The sequence below is a fragment of the Engraulis encrasicolus genome, chromosome 24 (genome assembly GCF_034702125.1).
Source record: "Engraulis encrasicolus isolate BLACKSEA-1 chromosome 24, IST_EnEncr_1.0, whole genome shotgun sequence".
Taxonomy (NCBI): Eukaryota; Metazoa; Chordata; class Actinopteri; order Clupeiformes; family Engraulidae; genus Engraulis; species Engraulis encrasicolus.
The window spans coordinates 14,969,820-14,987,319 of record NC_085880.1 but is presented as its reverse complement, the minus strand read 5'-3'; the positions used below and the strand labels follow the sequence as shown (position 1 = coordinate 14,987,319).

General features: G+C 42.5%; 1 protein-coding gene across 1 annotated transcript in view; it reads left to right on the top strand.

Moving 5' to 3' along the window:
* Positions 1–17,500, top strand: part of edrf1 (erythroid differentiation regulatory factor 1) — a 45,258-nt gene that overhangs the window by 22,689 nt on the left and 5,069 nt on the right. Inside the window, exons 16-24 of the mRNA XM_063191600.1 lie at positions 1,751–1,898; positions 2,212–2,382; positions 2,578–2,781; positions 3,578–3,811; positions 5,623–5,846; positions 6,547–6,705; positions 9,933–10,082; positions 16,715–16,868; positions 17,176–17,276. Coding sequence (XP_063047670.1) covers positions 1,751–1,898; positions 2,212–2,382; positions 2,578–2,781; positions 3,578–3,811; positions 5,623–5,846; positions 6,547–6,705; positions 9,933–10,082; positions 16,715–16,868; positions 17,176–17,276 — 1,545 coding nt within the window. The remainder of the gene's footprint in view (positions 1–1,750; positions 1,899–2,211; positions 2,383–2,577; positions 2,782–3,577; positions 3,812–5,622; positions 5,847–6,546; positions 6,706–9,932; positions 10,083–16,714; positions 16,869–17,175; positions 17,277–17,500) is intronic.

Here is a 17,500-nt window from a genome sequence, read left to right as displayed (position 1 = left end):
TGCTGTGTGACATCCTTGGTGTGACATTTCTTTAAGATGCAATAAAAATATTAATATTCTGCACAAAAATATCCCCCATGCTCTTTGTACTATTGTTCCTTTGACTCCCACCCCTCACACAAACTGCTACCCACCCCCACCCCCACCCACACACGCCTATGCATTGTACAGGCAGACAACTATGATTTCACTGCATGGTCTCACTGTATTACTTGTAATAATTGTGTGAATGTGACAAATAAATCTCCTGGTGTCCTTATGTCCTTGCATGATACATGAAAAACAAGTAAGGATTGTGTAACACATTGCATAAGCATGTCACACCGCAGATCATGAAGTCACACCACAGGAAATTCACTGCTTTTTGGCCAGTTTAATCCTTTTGTATACATGACTGATCTCTTAGCTCATGCTAACTAGATAATGATATTGTGTTTAATCTTAGTATGTGTTTTCATTCATAAAAAAAACTTTTTTTTCCTACTATAAGAGCAGTCACACCACAGGACACCATAAAATGAACCTAAGCATTGCGTGACAGAAACATTGCAATATGTAGACATAATAAGAGTTTAATAGTCACCTTAAACTTCCACACCATTCTCCAATAACTGAGGTACTAACTGGTTAGGAGCCTGTCTGTAAGACCCTTGTAGTTGGCCTCGCAGCTGCCCATCCACAAACCTGACATACATGTCACCCTGCAGGACGCAATTTGTGTTACGAAGTTGAACTTGTAGTTAATATTACTGTATTGAGTTTTTTTTCACATTCATATATTTTAATATAAGGTTAATATTTATGCAATCATGCCAAATGCTTCATACATTATTCAAAATGTTGTTGGTTAATATATATATATATATATATATATATATATATATATATATATATATATATATATATATATATATATATATATATATGTATATATATATATATATATGTATATATATATATATATATATATATATATATATATATATATATATATATATATGTATATATATATATATATGTATATATATATATAATATTCCAGGTTTCATTAATGTTACAATCACTCCGCAGGACATTTGACATATAAACCTTATATACTGTAAATCTGAACAGAAATGTTTCCTCTCATCTAAGACTAATATGAAACATATTGTACCACATCTTCTTTCATTTGCATTTGTTTTTAAGAGGAAAAATAATAGTTTTGTAGGTTTTTAACCAATGTTGCGTAAAAACAAGGCGTCACGTCAACCACCCATGTGTGTTTTTGTCTGAAGGTGATTGCTAGCAGTAATGATAACGGACTTTACGTTTGTCTATCTGTGTGTATGTGACTGACAGCACTAATGACAGCAATGACGTGTGTGTTTGTGTGTGTGTATTTTCATATGCGAATGTGCGTGCATGCATGTGTGTAAAATGTGTGTGTGTCTGGAGGTGATTGACAGCACTAATGACGCCAGTGACATCTGTCGTCTGTGTGTGTGCGTGTGTGTGTGTGTGTGTGTGTGTTTGTGTGTGTGTGTGTGTGTGTGTGTGTGTGTGTGTGTGTGTGTGTGTGTGTGTGTGTGTGTGTGTGTGTGTGTGTGTGTAGGGTTTGAAGGTAATTGACAGCACTTATGACGTGTGTGTGCGTGTGTGTGTGTGTGTGTGTGTGTGTGTGTGTGTGTGTAGGATTTGAAGGGCATTGACAGCGTTCATGATGCCAATGACGGGTGTAATTTGTGTGTGCGTGTGTGTGTGTGTGTAGGGTTTGAAGGTGATTGACAGCAGTATTAAGCGAGAGGGGGAGCTGCCTGCGGCGGACCCCCACACCCCCATCCCACTCAAGTACACACACACTCCCCAGAGCAGCGCACAGGACACACACACACACATCAGCAAGCTGCTCGACACAGGTGCGTAACGTCTGAAGTTGATCCAGAATAATCCAGTGTTTCCCAACCTATGGGTCGGGACCCAACCTATGGGTCACCAAACATCCACAGTGGGTTGCGAAGCCCTCTTCATTTTAAGGGGTTTAATTTCAATACTAAGTGCAATGTAATAATAAAGTGGGTGCGTGCGTGTGTGTTGGGGTGTGTGTGTGTGACTAGATCTGGCATGAGTGTGGGTGGTGGTAGAATTGCCTGGAGTTGCAGGTGGCTGATGTATGTGTAGGGGTGTGTGACTAGGTCTGGGATGAGTGTTTAATAAATTGTGGGTGTGTAGGTGTGTGTGTGACTAGGTCTGGCATGACCGTGGGTTCGTGGCAGCATCGTCTGAAGCTGCAGCTGATCATGAAGGCTTCGCGAGCGTTCTACCAGTTAGCCTCCGCCGCTAACGACCTGCACAAGTACGGACGCGCGCTACGCTACATCAAGCTAGCGCTACAGTGCCATGGTAAACAAATACACACACACACGCACACACATTATGCTACATAAAGCTAGTAGAAACATACACATCAATTTTTAAAAGGTTTTTTTTTGATTGCTCAAAATAAACAGTGTATTCATGTGTGTCTGTTCCACTCACTTGTGTGTGTGTGTGTGTGTGTGTGTGTGTGTGTGTGTGTGTGTGTGTGTGTGTTTCCAGATGCCTATTGTTCCATCAGTACCGGTAGCCTATCGGGTCGCGTGCTGCTGTTCCATTCCCAGTGCCTGTGTCTGTGTGGAGACCTGCAACTCATGCTGGCATCCAGCTCCGCCCATCGCCCCGCCCACCTGGAGGAATACACCTATCAGACGCAAGAGGACCAGGAACTGCTGCACTGCCTACACCGGGAGAGCAGCTGCCAAGGTACGAATATGTCATACTTGCAAACTGCGCTTTTCGGCGACAGTCGCCTTTTTCTGCCCAACTAAGTCACTCACATGAATCGTGTAGAACCGGACAGGGGGTTTTTTGGGGGGTGGTGGTGGAGGGGGGGGGGTCTGCCGACCATTACGGATTTTGACATCAAACTACGGTGCTACGATTTGTCTTCTCAAAATGTGTGAAGAGCCGAAAGCAGAGTGTTTTTACGGGGCCGTTACAAATCTCACTGTTGCCTTGCAACATCCTGTTGGCCAGCAATGTGTGGGGGGAAAGATGTTGACCAATCAGAGCACTAGTTCAGACGTCTGTGCTGCTAGCGGCAAACTTTCTGAGGCTCCAGTCAGAGTTTGAGAATAGCTGCTGAAACAAAGGTGGTCGGAAAGCACACACGTGTCCCCCCCTATCCCTCTTATTGTCCACCTTGGTACTGTTGCTTTCCTTTTACAAGTGAGCACTGTCCAAATCATCGTCTCAAAGGTAAATTCCTCACCGTCTCAAAGGTAAATGGGCTTTGAGCAGGGTTTGGGAACTGTGAATTGCTTTCAGTTAGCTGAAGTTTAGCGAGTTTAGCGAGTTTAGCGAACTAAATTTGGTTTCTCTTTACGTTGGATCATTTAACTGGGAATCATAAAGCAATAACCTAGGTAGGCCCACTCCGTGTGCTCAGAGTCATAGGTCTGCTGTCCCCCCCAAACAGTGGTGCATTAGCCTATTTTATGTCTACAACAGTGAAAGCGACAGTGAGTTCTGGTCTAATATTGTGTGTGTGTGTGTGTAGCGTTCTCTGTCGCGACTGATCTGAGCAGCGACAGTGAGTTCCAGCTGCTGGTGAGTTCCAAGTGCTACGAGGCGGCTCACGACCTTCTGACCTCTGACCCGCTGAGTTCCGGAACCCTGGCGGAGGTCGCAGAGCAACAGGCCACTCACACACGCAGGCGCCTCGGAAACATCCGGAACGAGCTGGGGGTGTTCTACATGAACCAGGCTGCCTCCCTGCAGACTGAGAAGGAAGGTGTGTGTGTATGTTTGTGTTTGTGTAAAATTAGCGAGGAGTCTTCTAAATGAACCGATAATTTACTTAATTTCAGTGTGCGAACCCTTTGCATGTTAGTACAGTGGAAATTAGATTGCATTCTCGCAGAAAATGCTAAAAGTGGGCTTGCCTTTTGGCCAGAGCTGAGCTGTTTTAGTAAAATAAATAACATACATGCTATTTTAACTTGGCTAAGAAACACTGTATAAAATCTGAAAATCAATCTGGGTCAGAGTGGGATTCATACTTGCAACCTCCTGATCTTCAAACCAACACCACAAAACCAAGCAGCTGGCTGTAATTAGTTCCCCAGCAAGACAATATGAAATTTCCCAGAAGTGTTCTACAGCAGGGTTCTAGAATCATATTCAAAGTGGCAGTTGAGAATGGAACCCTTTATTGGCAACAGCTGTTCTGCTTCTGGCTACTGACAGTTAGTATCAGAGATTCTTTTTATCCACTCTCTCTGTTAGTATTGTGCAGTTAAAGCAGTCTGCTGAGTCATTCCAGCTTATATTTTTTAAATCGCTGTCATTCAAAAACTATACAGAGTTGGCAAATGAAACTGGCACAAGTCCGAATGAGATTCCAGACCTCTCTAACGTTTCAACCAAATTTATAGGTTAAATAGTTCAATCAAAAAATTGACATCTTGTGGCCTATGCGCTGTCCTGTTAACACACAAACTTCCAAATGAATAGGGAAATCCCATAGTGATTTTTAAGTTTGTGTCATTTAAAAACTATAAAGAGTTGGCACATGGCATTTTCACAAATTGGAGTCATATTCCAGACCTCTCTAACAAAGGTTCAACCAAGTTTATAGGTGAAAGTGTTGACGTTTTATGATTGAAGAACCTTTGTCACCCTCTGGTCTCTTAGAGTGTACGAACATTCCATCAGAGCTTTCCACCATTGTTTTTTATGGGGACCAAAAAAACGAAAAAACTACAAGAGGTACGGAAACGCAATAGCATACCATTACATCTTCAAACCGAGCCGGTCGTTATAGTGTTTGAACGGTGTCTCTATCTCGAAAAGCCTAGGAGCTTATACTTTTTCAATTTCAAATGACTGCCAGGCCTTGGCTGTCACTCAGAATACTGACGAGAAGATTGCCAAGTGATTATTTCCGGGGTGTACATGCTTAAATTCCTCAGCACACATGCACGTCATCCGGAGTCACCAAGTGACCTTTTTGGTCTTAACACTCGGCCTGCATGAGCATGTGATGTTCATTCAGTGCTGAAAGCACCGTCTGGCTAGCCTGGTTCCTACCAGACCTCTGTGTGTGTGTGTGTAGCTCTGGAGCCCCCTGGTGGTGCTCAGCACACATGGAGGTCTGGGAGCATGTAGTAGGATTCCATTTCTCTGGTCAAAAATTAATTGGAGCATTTATTGCTTTAATATCAATGGCAGCTCGCATTGTGGAGTCACAGGACATATAGACTAACGCTTTTAAGATCAACAGAAAACGTTTTTGAAGGAATTTGTTGATATTGAAGCAATACATGCTCCTACTATTTTTTGACTGGAGAAATGGAATCCTGCTACATGCTCCCAGACCAAGTAGGGGAGCTCACATAGCTGTGCGGAACTACGGGTCGGGCAAGAGCCAGGCAGGTAGAAAAGAAATAGAAACACTTCAAACATTATTTTTACTATTTTACAGGGCGTAGGGGTGTGTGTAATATTGTATGTGATATAGTGTGTGTGTAATACTGTGTGTGTGTGTGCGCGTGTGTGCGTGTCTGTCTGTCTGTCTGTGTCCGTGTGTGTGTGAGTGCGCAGGGCGTAAGGGTGTGTGTGTAGCAGAGCAGGACGTGTGGAAGAGGAGTTTCTCCTACTTTGAGAAAGGGCTGTGTGACTTCACCGCCATCACCGACCCGCCCAACGCCGCGCTGTTGCTATGCAACATGGGACGCCTCATGCGTGTGTGTGCTCAGGCCCACAGCCAATCCGACGACGGCTCGCACCGAGAGTTCTCACCGGAGGAGGCGCTATACTACAACAAGGTAACACAAGCCCCTTTTCCATCACAGTTTTCCATCGAATTAAAGTAGGGATGCAAACAATAAATCGATGAATCAACTTTAATCGATCAATGCATTAATTGATCAAAAAACATTAATCGCAATTAATCGCCAATTCAAATGACAAGAGACCCAGGTGAAATGAGCATGAAAAGAGTGTGCATGAAGAGGGGTGTGAGTAGTGGGAATATTTAAATCACCCTTGGATTAAAGAATTTAAATGGAATTCATTTAAATGTAGCATTTTATCTCACTTTTTAATATACATTTTTAGATTTAGTAGTTTTTTTTTCGAGAAACATGGAGATTTGGGGGGAAAAACGCTGCGTATCAATTAATCGTAAATCGATCGATAAGGCAATCAACTAACGATTAATGAATTAATCGATAATTTGCACCCCTATATTAAAGTGAATCATCTTGTTGATAGAAAAGGGGCTACCGTGGATCCATCTCATTATACCTGTATAACCTCCCGTCCTTGCCTTGTGCTGGTAGCATTGAGATGCCAGACAAGTTTTATTGAATATCTTCCAATAGCACAATTGAGGGGTTTTTCTGGGTAAAAGTCCAGACACACAGACACACACACACACACACACACACACACACACACACACACACACACACACACACACACACACACACACACTACTAACTCCCGTGTCCCCTTTGTCTCCAGGCTGTGGACTACTACACGCGTGCATTATCAGCCTTGGCCACCAGAGGGACCCATGCCTCCGTCTGGGATTCGGTGCACTGGGAGCTCTCCACCACCTACTTCACCTTAGCGACCCTGCTGCAAGACCACGCACCCCTCTCCAGGAAGGCACAGGAGCAGGTACACACACACACACACACACACACACACACACACACACACACACTCACTCAGTCACACACACACACACACACACACACACACACACACACACACACTCACACTCTCTCACAACCTACTTCACCTTAGCTACACTGCTAACCACACACCGCTTTACAGGAAGGCACAGGAGCAGGTACACACACAGACACAATGACATAAACATACATAAACACACAAACACACACACACACACACACACCTCCTACTTCACCTTAGCTACCACGCTCCTCTCTCCAGGAAGGCACAGGAGCAGGTAAACACACACACACACACACACACACACACACACACACACACACACACACACACACACACACACACACACACACACACCTCATTTTTGCAATCAAAGCAAGGCTACAATGCCTCCCAACTAGATACAATTTGGCAACATGGTACCCCTCACAATTCAACCCAAATTGCATATGGTATACACATGGTCACGACAATGAAACTGTAGCCCACATTCTAAATGGATGCCATTATTACAAAGGACAGTATGTGGTCAGGCACGACCGTCTTGTCAATCTGGTTGCAAAAGACTTGAAAAACATTAACCATGGATATGACTGCAATTTTTTCCTACACAATACTGTGAAAATTGACTGGTTTAACCATAACCATGATGTTGATAATGACTATTTTAAAAAATATCCCAAATACTCCAGACATTGTAGTGGTAAACACTTCAGATAATTCTGTGCTTATTATTGAGGTTGCGTGCTGTTTTGATTTTTACATGGACACCTGCTATTATTCCAAGCTACTGAAATACCAACCATTACAGGAACGCACCCTCCAGCTTGGATATCAATGCAAATTAATAGTCCTACTTTTTGGTAGCTTAGGCCACATACATAAGAATGTTGTTTGAGGGCTGCAGATTGCGGGACTGCAGAAAGGGGGCGCAAAAACACTGGCAAAATTTTGCTCTGTTTCAGCTATAATAGGTAGCATGCAAATATGGAGACGAAGATGTTTTGTTTATCCTTGAATGATGTTTCATCTTTTGTAACAACAATGCTGGCATAAGTAAGTGTGCAAGTCTTTTAAAATCTGCCAGCCTGTCAATAGCCTATTCCAAAATATTTGGATCTTTTACCTTAATGCTTGTCTCTTGGGTCCAAATAAAAGTAATTAATAGGGCTGAGAAATTAATGCATTAATTTAGATTAATTTATCACACAATGCGATTAATTAATTAACACGATTTTAAAAATGAATCGCAGTATAATATAGCTACATAGTTCTGGATTAGACCAGTGGAGGGCAGTATTACGCCTGCTGAAATTGAGAAGAGTTCTCCCTTCTTTTAAAAATGTATAATATTTTTAGATTAAGCTTATTTATTGTAATTATTCAAAATCCATGTGAAAAAACAATTTTTTCACTGTTCTCAAGTCAGATATTTAACCCTCTAGCTACCATAACGGCCGTGAACGTCCGGCTGGATCTGTACCAGAACGGCCGCGGCCGGCCGGAATATTTTCATATGAAAATACGGCTGAACGGCCGTCATCATGCAGTTTTTCCAGCTTTCAAACACTTTAGCTCAATATTACAGACCCTCCTCGATATACTTTCAGTATAAAAACTATATGTTTATATTATATTATTTTTCAGTATTTAGATTTTATTACGAGATGCGCCGCTTTATGCGATTTGGCAATCTGCCGTCAATTCAAATGACGGCCGTCCGAGATTGGATGGCTACAAACACAACCATTCTGTTTCTACAACCAATATACACTAAATATGAAAACTTCCAACCCTCTTCGATCTATTTTCATGGTCAACAGCACATGTTTATGACTATTTAGGCTATTTTTAGATCATGTTGTTTTATTAGGCTTATGAGATGGTGTTCAACTGTGATGAGTTCTGCCATGGTCCTAAATAGCAAACACAACTGTCCAGCCGATGTCTACACGCTACATATTTAAAATGTAAACTGTCTTCGATGTGTTTTCAGAGTCAAACCATATGTTGGTATCCAACTATCTTAGTTTCCTGGAACAACGGACAGCGACAGCTCTGCGTAACAGCGCATCTGGAAGCGCAGCATGATAGGCTACTCATTTTGCGTGTCAGCTTTGGCAAAGCAGTCAAGGACTGTTACTACTCCACGTGTCCTTCATAAAAATGTGCGTGAAGACGTTGAGTTGAATGCTAACTTCCAAAAATAGCTTACCAACGTGGGGTTTGTAGCACTTCAATTCCGTATTACTCGGTGATGCCTGGCGCGTCTTACCTGTGCCAAATTGGGAGGGGAAACTTCCTTACAGCTCCATTCATGTCCTGTCTGCTATCGCGGACACTTCTACGGTTATCCTTACACGTCTTTGGCATGGTTTAGTTCAAACATTATTAGCTAGTGTAGTCCATTACAGCTATACCGCTTGAAGCCGCTTGAAAACAGGACTTTTGGGTGAACGACATTTGTTGTCGTCACATGATCATTGTTCAACTTTGACCCTGGATGGAAGGATAGATAGATAGAGAGATCGATCGATAGATAGATAGATAGATAGATAGATAGATAGATAGATAGATAGATAGATAGATAGATAGATAGGCCTAAATATATAGATATATAGATAGATAGGCCTAGATAATATCGGATTTTATCACATTTTTATCATTTAATCCACATCAAAGGTACTCTATGGGAATACTGAACAATTAATTATCCATAAATGATATACCATTTGAAAGTGTGTTTTCTCTACTTTAATATGAAAGTAACTTGTAATTGACACTTTTCATTTCTTTTCAAGTTATTTGACATTATTTAAAATATGACCAAAATGTAAATTTTTCCTTAGAATTCCTGGTAGAATTCCGACCTATTCAAAAAAAATCCTGGTAGCTAGAGGGTTAAATTCGATTAAAAAACGATTAATTCGATTAATTAATTCCAAAGCCTGTAGATTAATTAGATAAACAAATGTAATTGAGTCCCAGCCCTAGTAATTAAATGTGTGTGTGTGTGTGTGTGTGTGTGTGTGTGTGTGTGTGTGTGTGTGTGTGTGTGTGTGTGTGTGTGTGTGTGTGTGTGTATTTATGAATATGAGGTAACGGAGGCCATATTGAACACTACTGTCTGTGTGTGTGTGTGTGTGTGTGTGTGTGTGTGTGTGTGTGTGTGTGTGTGTGTGTGTGTGTGTGTGTGTGTGTGTGTGTAGGTCGAGCGCGAGGTAACGGAGGCCATGTTGAAGTCTCTGCGTTTCTGTGACCTGGAGACTCCGTCGCCCCGACAACCTCTCTACCAATACCGAGCCGCCACCATCCACCACCGACTGGCATCCATGTACCACAGCTGCTACCGCAACCAGGTATAACACACACACACGCGCACACACACACACACACACATACACACACACACACACACACACACACACACACACACACACACACACACACACACAGGCATCCATGTACCACAGCTGCTACCACAACCAGGTATAACACACACACACACACACACACACACACACACACACACACACACACACACACACACACACACACACACACACACACACAGCCGCCACCATCCACCACAGACTGGCATCCATGTACCACAGCTGCTATGGCAACCATGGTATAACACACACACACACACACACACACACACACACACACACACACACACACACACCAGTGCTTGACACTAACTTTTTCGCTTACCAGCCATTTTGGCTGGTGGTTTTCCTGACTCACTAGCCATTGTGACTTTTCACTAGCCATAATTTCCTTACCATCATAGCAGCTTTAATTAATTATATAATAGGCTGTAATAATGTAATGTAGGCTAATAGGCTATGACAAAACATAAAATCACATAATATCATATAATATAATATAATATAATATAATATAATATAATATAATATAATACAGTATAATATAATATGCTATAGGGCCTAATAATTAGAATTGTTAGGCCTATTAACTGGTCCATGCATGCATGCTATGGAAAGAACAGATTTACTGATCTGAGGAATGGCATAGATATATTGACCATGCAGAAGCACCAAGCACAGTGTTGTGGAAGGTCACAGCCCCCGAGAAGCAAGCTATGGGGGAGCAGTCCGTGATCGAGAATCTGATTGCAGGCGGAGTTGCTGAAAGTTCCATCATGGCTCCCAACCCTGCTACGGGAACCTTGGGCCTCGATGTGGAAGCAAACTGTCTCGAAATGCAGGGTGTTGAGTTGGTGGCCACCAGAGCCACCAGAGCTGACTCCAGACCTGAGGACCCGGCTTGGCTGAAGCCGATGGAGACGCGTGGATGTAACCGCACCAATGTCGCCGGAATCAATGCGCATGAAAACTGTATAATGCAAAAGCCTACACTTAGTAGGCCTAAATCAACGACCAAACGAGCGAATATCTTCCATACAGTCCATCATGCTAAAGTAATATGGGACCCCTCTGCTAAACCAAGGGGGGTATTTGGGGGACATCTTAACATTAGAAGCCTCCTCCCCAAATGCGACGAAATTAAAACATTATTGTTGGACTCAAATTTGGACTTTTTATGTCTCACTGAAAGCTGGCTTCATAGCAAAATTTCAACTTCTATTATCGATGTGCCAGGATATAATTGTTTTAGGAAGGACAGGAAAGTTGGTAGAGGGGGTGGGGTGGTTGTTTACATTAGGGATTCCTTCAGATGCGCTGAAATCGAGTTTGACCCTGACACGCAACTTGAATGCCTGGGACTAAATGTCTATTTGTCACGGGAGATGAATTTCCGCATTTTGGTTTTATATAACCCGCCGACACACGATGGTACTTTCTATGAAAAATTAGAGAAGCTGCTTAAAGGCATTACATACAAATCGGAGGTGTTACTTTTCGGAGATTTTAATATTAACTGGGCAGATAAGAAAGCCAGGAGTAAACTGAAAAGTAGCATGTCTAAGCTCGACTTCGGTCAACTAATCAAAGGGCCGACAAGAATAACTAGATCGACACAATCACAGATTGATTTAATATTCACAAATAGAACAGAGCGAATCACAAAAACGTTTAATTTCATTACTGGCTTGTCAGACCACAACATGACCCTGGCAGCACGGAAGCTGACCAAAAAACGCTTTGCCAATTATACTCTAAATATAGGCGTACCTAACAATGAAAAACTTATAATATCTAAGCAAGACCTACCAACTCTACGAGATACATTTAGAGAAACAACCTGGGATAATGTGATCGAGAACACAGACCCAAACTTATGTTGTAATGAATTTATGAATGCTATCAACACAATCATGTCAAAATTTCTCAAGCCTGTCAAAAAATCCAAAAGAAAAAAATCCCTTCCGTGGGTGGACCCATCAATTAGACAGCTTATGAAACAACGTGACTTTGCGCTGAAGAACTGTCTGAAGAGTCGGACAAACACTGCTCTCGCTCAATATAAAGGACTCCGCAACCGAGTCACTAGAGAACTGCGCTCAGCGAAAGCAACATACTACGTCACACTCTTAAAGGAGGCAAAAGGCAATAGTCTGCTTATCTGGAAACAATTGAAAAACTTAATACAACCACAAAAAGCTCAAAATATCATACACGAACTAAAAACAGAGAATGAAACAATAACAGACAGTGGAGGAATTGCGCAAGCGCTGAACAATTACTTTATTAAATCAGTTGAGGATATAGCCAGCACTTTTAACACTAGTGGCTGGTCTGGCCCGACTATGGCTACACATACGGGCCATATGTTAGAACTTAAACAAGTATCAAAAAGTCAAGTAGTACAAATAATTAAAAAGCTAAAAACGACCTACTCCAAAGATCTTTTTAATTTAGATATAGCATTTTTAAAAACACATATTGATGCATTCGCTGACCCGTTGACCCACCTGGTTAACACCTCTATAACAAGTGGGATATTCCCTGAAGCGTGGAAACAAGCTAAGGTTGCCCCAATATTTAAATGTGGTGCTAAGGACCAAGTAACCAACTATCGGCCCATCAGCATCCTGCCTGCCCTATCCAAGGTCCTGGAAAAGGCAGTTGCCACACAACTGATGGAACACCTAGAGGGCAACAAACATTTGCACCCATTACAATTTGGTTTTAGAGCAAAATTCTCCACAGAGAGCGCTAACTGCTTTCTCTTGGAGCAATTTAAATCTTACATAGACAAAGGAAATCTAGTAGGGGCAGTATTTTTAGATTTGAGAAAAGCATTTGACACAGTTAATCATAACATTCTAATATCTAAACTTATTAATTATAATTTAACAGAAAGGACAGTGGCTTGGTTCCAATCATATCTCACAAACCGTGAACAATGTGTTGCCATCGGCAATGCAAAGTCATCACTACAAAAAGTTAAAACGGGCATTCCGCAGGGTTCGGTATTGGGACCGATACTCTTCAGTATGTTCATAAATGATCTCCCTGACTCCTGTCCAGACGCAGGTTTTCAAATGTATGCAGACGATGCTGTTTTATATGCTTATGGTAAAACAGCGGCTGCAGTCTCGCAAAAATTAAATGAACAACTGGAGACTGTAGCTCACTGGCTGAACAGGTCATGTCTAGCACTCAATGTAAGTAAAACAGTGTCAATGTGTTTTTCCTCTGGGAGGTGCACCACGTCCACAATCTTAAACATTAGTATCCTTGACAAACCAATAAATCAGGTTACAGAGGTTAAATACCTTGGCCTAATATTGGATGAACATCTTAGATTTGATAAACATATACAGAAGATCAGCAAAACAGTTAGACTGAACTTATGCACTTTTAGACTAATTAGAGATTGTTTATCATTTGAAGCAGCAAATATATATCTGCATTCAATGATTCTCTCTCACCTTGGCTACTGTATAACTGCATGGTCACAGGCAGGTCTCACAGCAACAAGACCACTGGAGAGACTGTACAATCGTGCTTTAAAAATTCTAGCTAAAAGGCCAATTAGAGCTCATCACTGCGATGTTCAGCGGGATCTGAACATGATGAGCTTTGATAATTATATTGCTTTGTCAAATATCAACCTGATATATAAATGCCTGCATGGTCAAGCCCCTCAAGTGCTCTGTGACCTAACCCAACCTATACAGGCAGTTGGGAGGTCTACCAGGGGGGCTGTAGCAGGGAACTGTAGAATACCCCACCGTAAAACATCCTTTGGTCAGTCCTCGTTTTTAATTAAAGGTCTTAATTTATGGAATAATTTGCCCCCAGAATTCAAGGCCAATCACAGTCATAGGTCGTTCAGATGTCAGATGAAGGAATTTCTAAAAAATAACCAGATATGTAATCATGTGTGATTCTATGTGTGTGTTTCTAGAATGTGTGTGTGTGCGTCTGTGTGTGTGTGAGGGGGGGGGGCAGTTCAGAGTGTTGTGTGTGTGTGTGTGTGTGTGGTGATGGAGGAAGTGTGTGTGTGTGTGTGTGTGTGTGTGTGTGTGTGAGGGAGGGAGGGAGGTGGGTGGCAGTTGACTATGTGTGTAAGGGGGGGTGCTATTGTACATGTTTTATCAAATTGATTAATTAGTGGATGAATGAGCGAGTGACTGTACATTAATATAGGATTAGGTATGTGTATGTATATTGCCTGTCTTCTTAGATTGAATGAATGCTTGGATGAATGGATAGGTTGTATTTTAAAACAACATTAAAACAGTTTTTTATATTTTACTTTAAAAGCCCTTCTAGGGACGGGCATTGGAAATTAGCCTATGGCTACAAATGCTATGATACTTATCTGTTAGGTTGTTGTACAGCCTACATGATGTGTATTTGTCCCTACTCAAATAAACCATAACTGAACTGAATTGTAAGCTACACGAGAGCAAAATATTTTCGTCTTTGATCTGAAGGGCACTTTCTTCATATCATATAGGCCTATCTGTGGAGGTCGCCGTCCAAATTGATGCGCAAAGTAGATAGCGCAAAGTCATTGCCAAGTTCACCTGTCCTCGGTCATGGATGTGGAATAACACCTCTTCTGGAATATTTTCTTACAAAAGTATCCACTAGAAAGCACACACAGATGCGGTAACTACAGAAGGGGCTACGACTTCCTTTCATTCCGTTTAATATTGAGTTGTTTAAAATGCAAACGGACACAAGGCGAGACGGGCACCTGGCGATGGGACATGCTTTTGTGCAGTCTGGAAGGCTACTACTGCGCGTTGTTTAAGCCCGGTTTGACAGTCGGGAACAACAGCACAAGAAACATGGAGGAATATTAAGGTATGGAGACATACAGGGAAATCAGAAAATAATTTAAACCGAGCATTAGTAATAGGGAGGGAAAGTAATCTCATCGCCCCCTGCTGGCAACGTTCCAACCCCCTGCAACAAATGAATGTTTTTTTTCTTTGAAAGATTACATCTCGGCCCTGACGACGAAGTAGAAGTAGTGGCAGTCATATTATGGGCTTGTTGGCCCGTTTTATCGAACCAGGTGGTAAAATGTTCGGTTTTTCACTGATCTGAGCTGATTTTAATATTCTTTAAAAAGCTAATACAGAACTACACTGACTGGCATGTGTGGCTTGTTTACTCCATGTAATTAGCATAGCCAAATTAGCATAGCCAAACATGAGCCAGAGAGGTGGTTACTCGTCACCACAGAAGCCATCATATCTACTAGAGAATTTAAAACCATACCAAAATGATCGCGTGTATATATGTGTAATAAGAAGACAATGTGGAACTCATAGGATTACAAGAATGTGAAGATATGCGAAGAACTTGCGTTCGTTCGCGTTCATTTGTTTCTCTGTGTTGTCAACGAGGCGCGAAGCACAGCATGCTGGGAGCTGTAGTCCGTTTCCGACCAGATTGGCACAATTTCTATTTTTCTTAAAAGGGCAAAAAATGACTTGAGATTTTCACAGGTAGTAGTTCATGCTATTGTGTACGCTGAAAAATGTGTCTGGTGTTATAGTTCCAAGGCATATCTTTGTGGGATTTTTTTAAAAACTTGTCTATGGGAGTTTCAATAGGATCACCCTGGTGTTTGGAACGTAACCGCTAAGATCGCTGTTTTCCACTTTCCCTCCCAATGCCACATGTGTCCTTGTCTTATCACTGCGCTTATTAGTCTCGAGACTTTCACAAGACAGACTGACGTGCTTTCCTCTCGCCTTGGTCATTTTAATGTCCACTACTACTAAGTATTGTGCTAATGACAGATCGCAAAACAAGTCAGTTGAGATGAACTTCACTACTTTATTTTCTGGTGAAGGTTTTCGTGACATTTTCAAACGCACGCTGATGTGCCGGTAACTAGCTGCCACTCCTCTTCGCAAGTAGCTCTATCAGATTCTTGGCGTGCGTGGGACACAGGTGACACGTGACACAGGTGCTTCATGGGTATTGTAGGCTCGCGAAATCGCATTGTATTGCTTTTGTTGCAAAGACGGTCCGAGGAAAAAAACTACAAAATGCGGTGCCTCATCATTCAAAATAGTAACGGACCCGCCAGAATGGCTAGTGAACCTTCGGTATCTACTAGCCAACGCCGAAATTCACCCGCATTTGGCTAGCTGGCGGGTGTTAGTGTTAAGCCCTGACACACACACTGGCATCCATGTACCACAGCTGCTACCACAACCAGGTATAACACACACACACACACACACACACACACACACACACACACACACACACACACACACACACACACACACACACACACACTGGCATCCATGTACCACAGCTGCTACCACAACCAGGTATAACACACACACACACACACACACACACACACACACACACACACACACACACACACACACACACACACACACATCCACCACAGACTGGCACCCATGTACCACAGCTGCTACCGCAACCAGGTATAGCACACACACACACACACGCACACACACATCAACACAGAGCTGCTGTGACGCCTTCAAAACATCATGTAAACACTTCAGAACTACACTTAACTCTTGTGTGTCTATGTGTGTGTGTTCCAGGTGGGCAGTGAGGCCCTGCGTAAGCAGCATCGTCAGGAGGCGGAGCTCCACTACAGTCGGGCGTCTGCCATTTTCATCACCATAGGCCACGCCCCCTGCGAGCTGCTCCGCACCCTATTGGAGAGAGTCGCCTTCATTCAGTTCACCACCTCAGGTGTGTGTGTGTGTGTGTGTGTGTGTGTGTGTGTGTGTGTGTGTGTGTGTGTGTGTGTGTGTGTGTGTGTGTGTGCGCGCAATTTGGATAACACAGTGACTTAAATACATGAGATTGGGTACGGTATGCTGACCTGCGATGCAAAGTTTTACAAATAGAAATAGACAACTTGACAAAAGAACGGTCAAATTCTCGTTTATTCAACGTGACTTCTCGCCCTGATTTTGTCATGTTTGAGAAGCTAACTGTGTGTGTGTGTGTGTGTGTGTGTGTGTGTGTGTGTGTGTGTGTGTGTGTGTGTGTGCAGGCCAGAGCAGTGCTGCTGTGAAGTTGAAGACGCTGACGGGTGCTATGGAGGTCATGTGTGAAACACACCACGCCTTCACCAAGATACACACACAGCTACAGGTACACACACACACACACACACACACACCACGCCTTCACCAAGATACACACACAGCTACAGGTATACACACACACACACACACACACACACACACACACACACACACACACACACACACACACACACACACACACACACACACACCACGCCTTCACCAAGATACACACACAGCTACAGGTATACACACACACGCACACACACACGCACACACACACACACACAC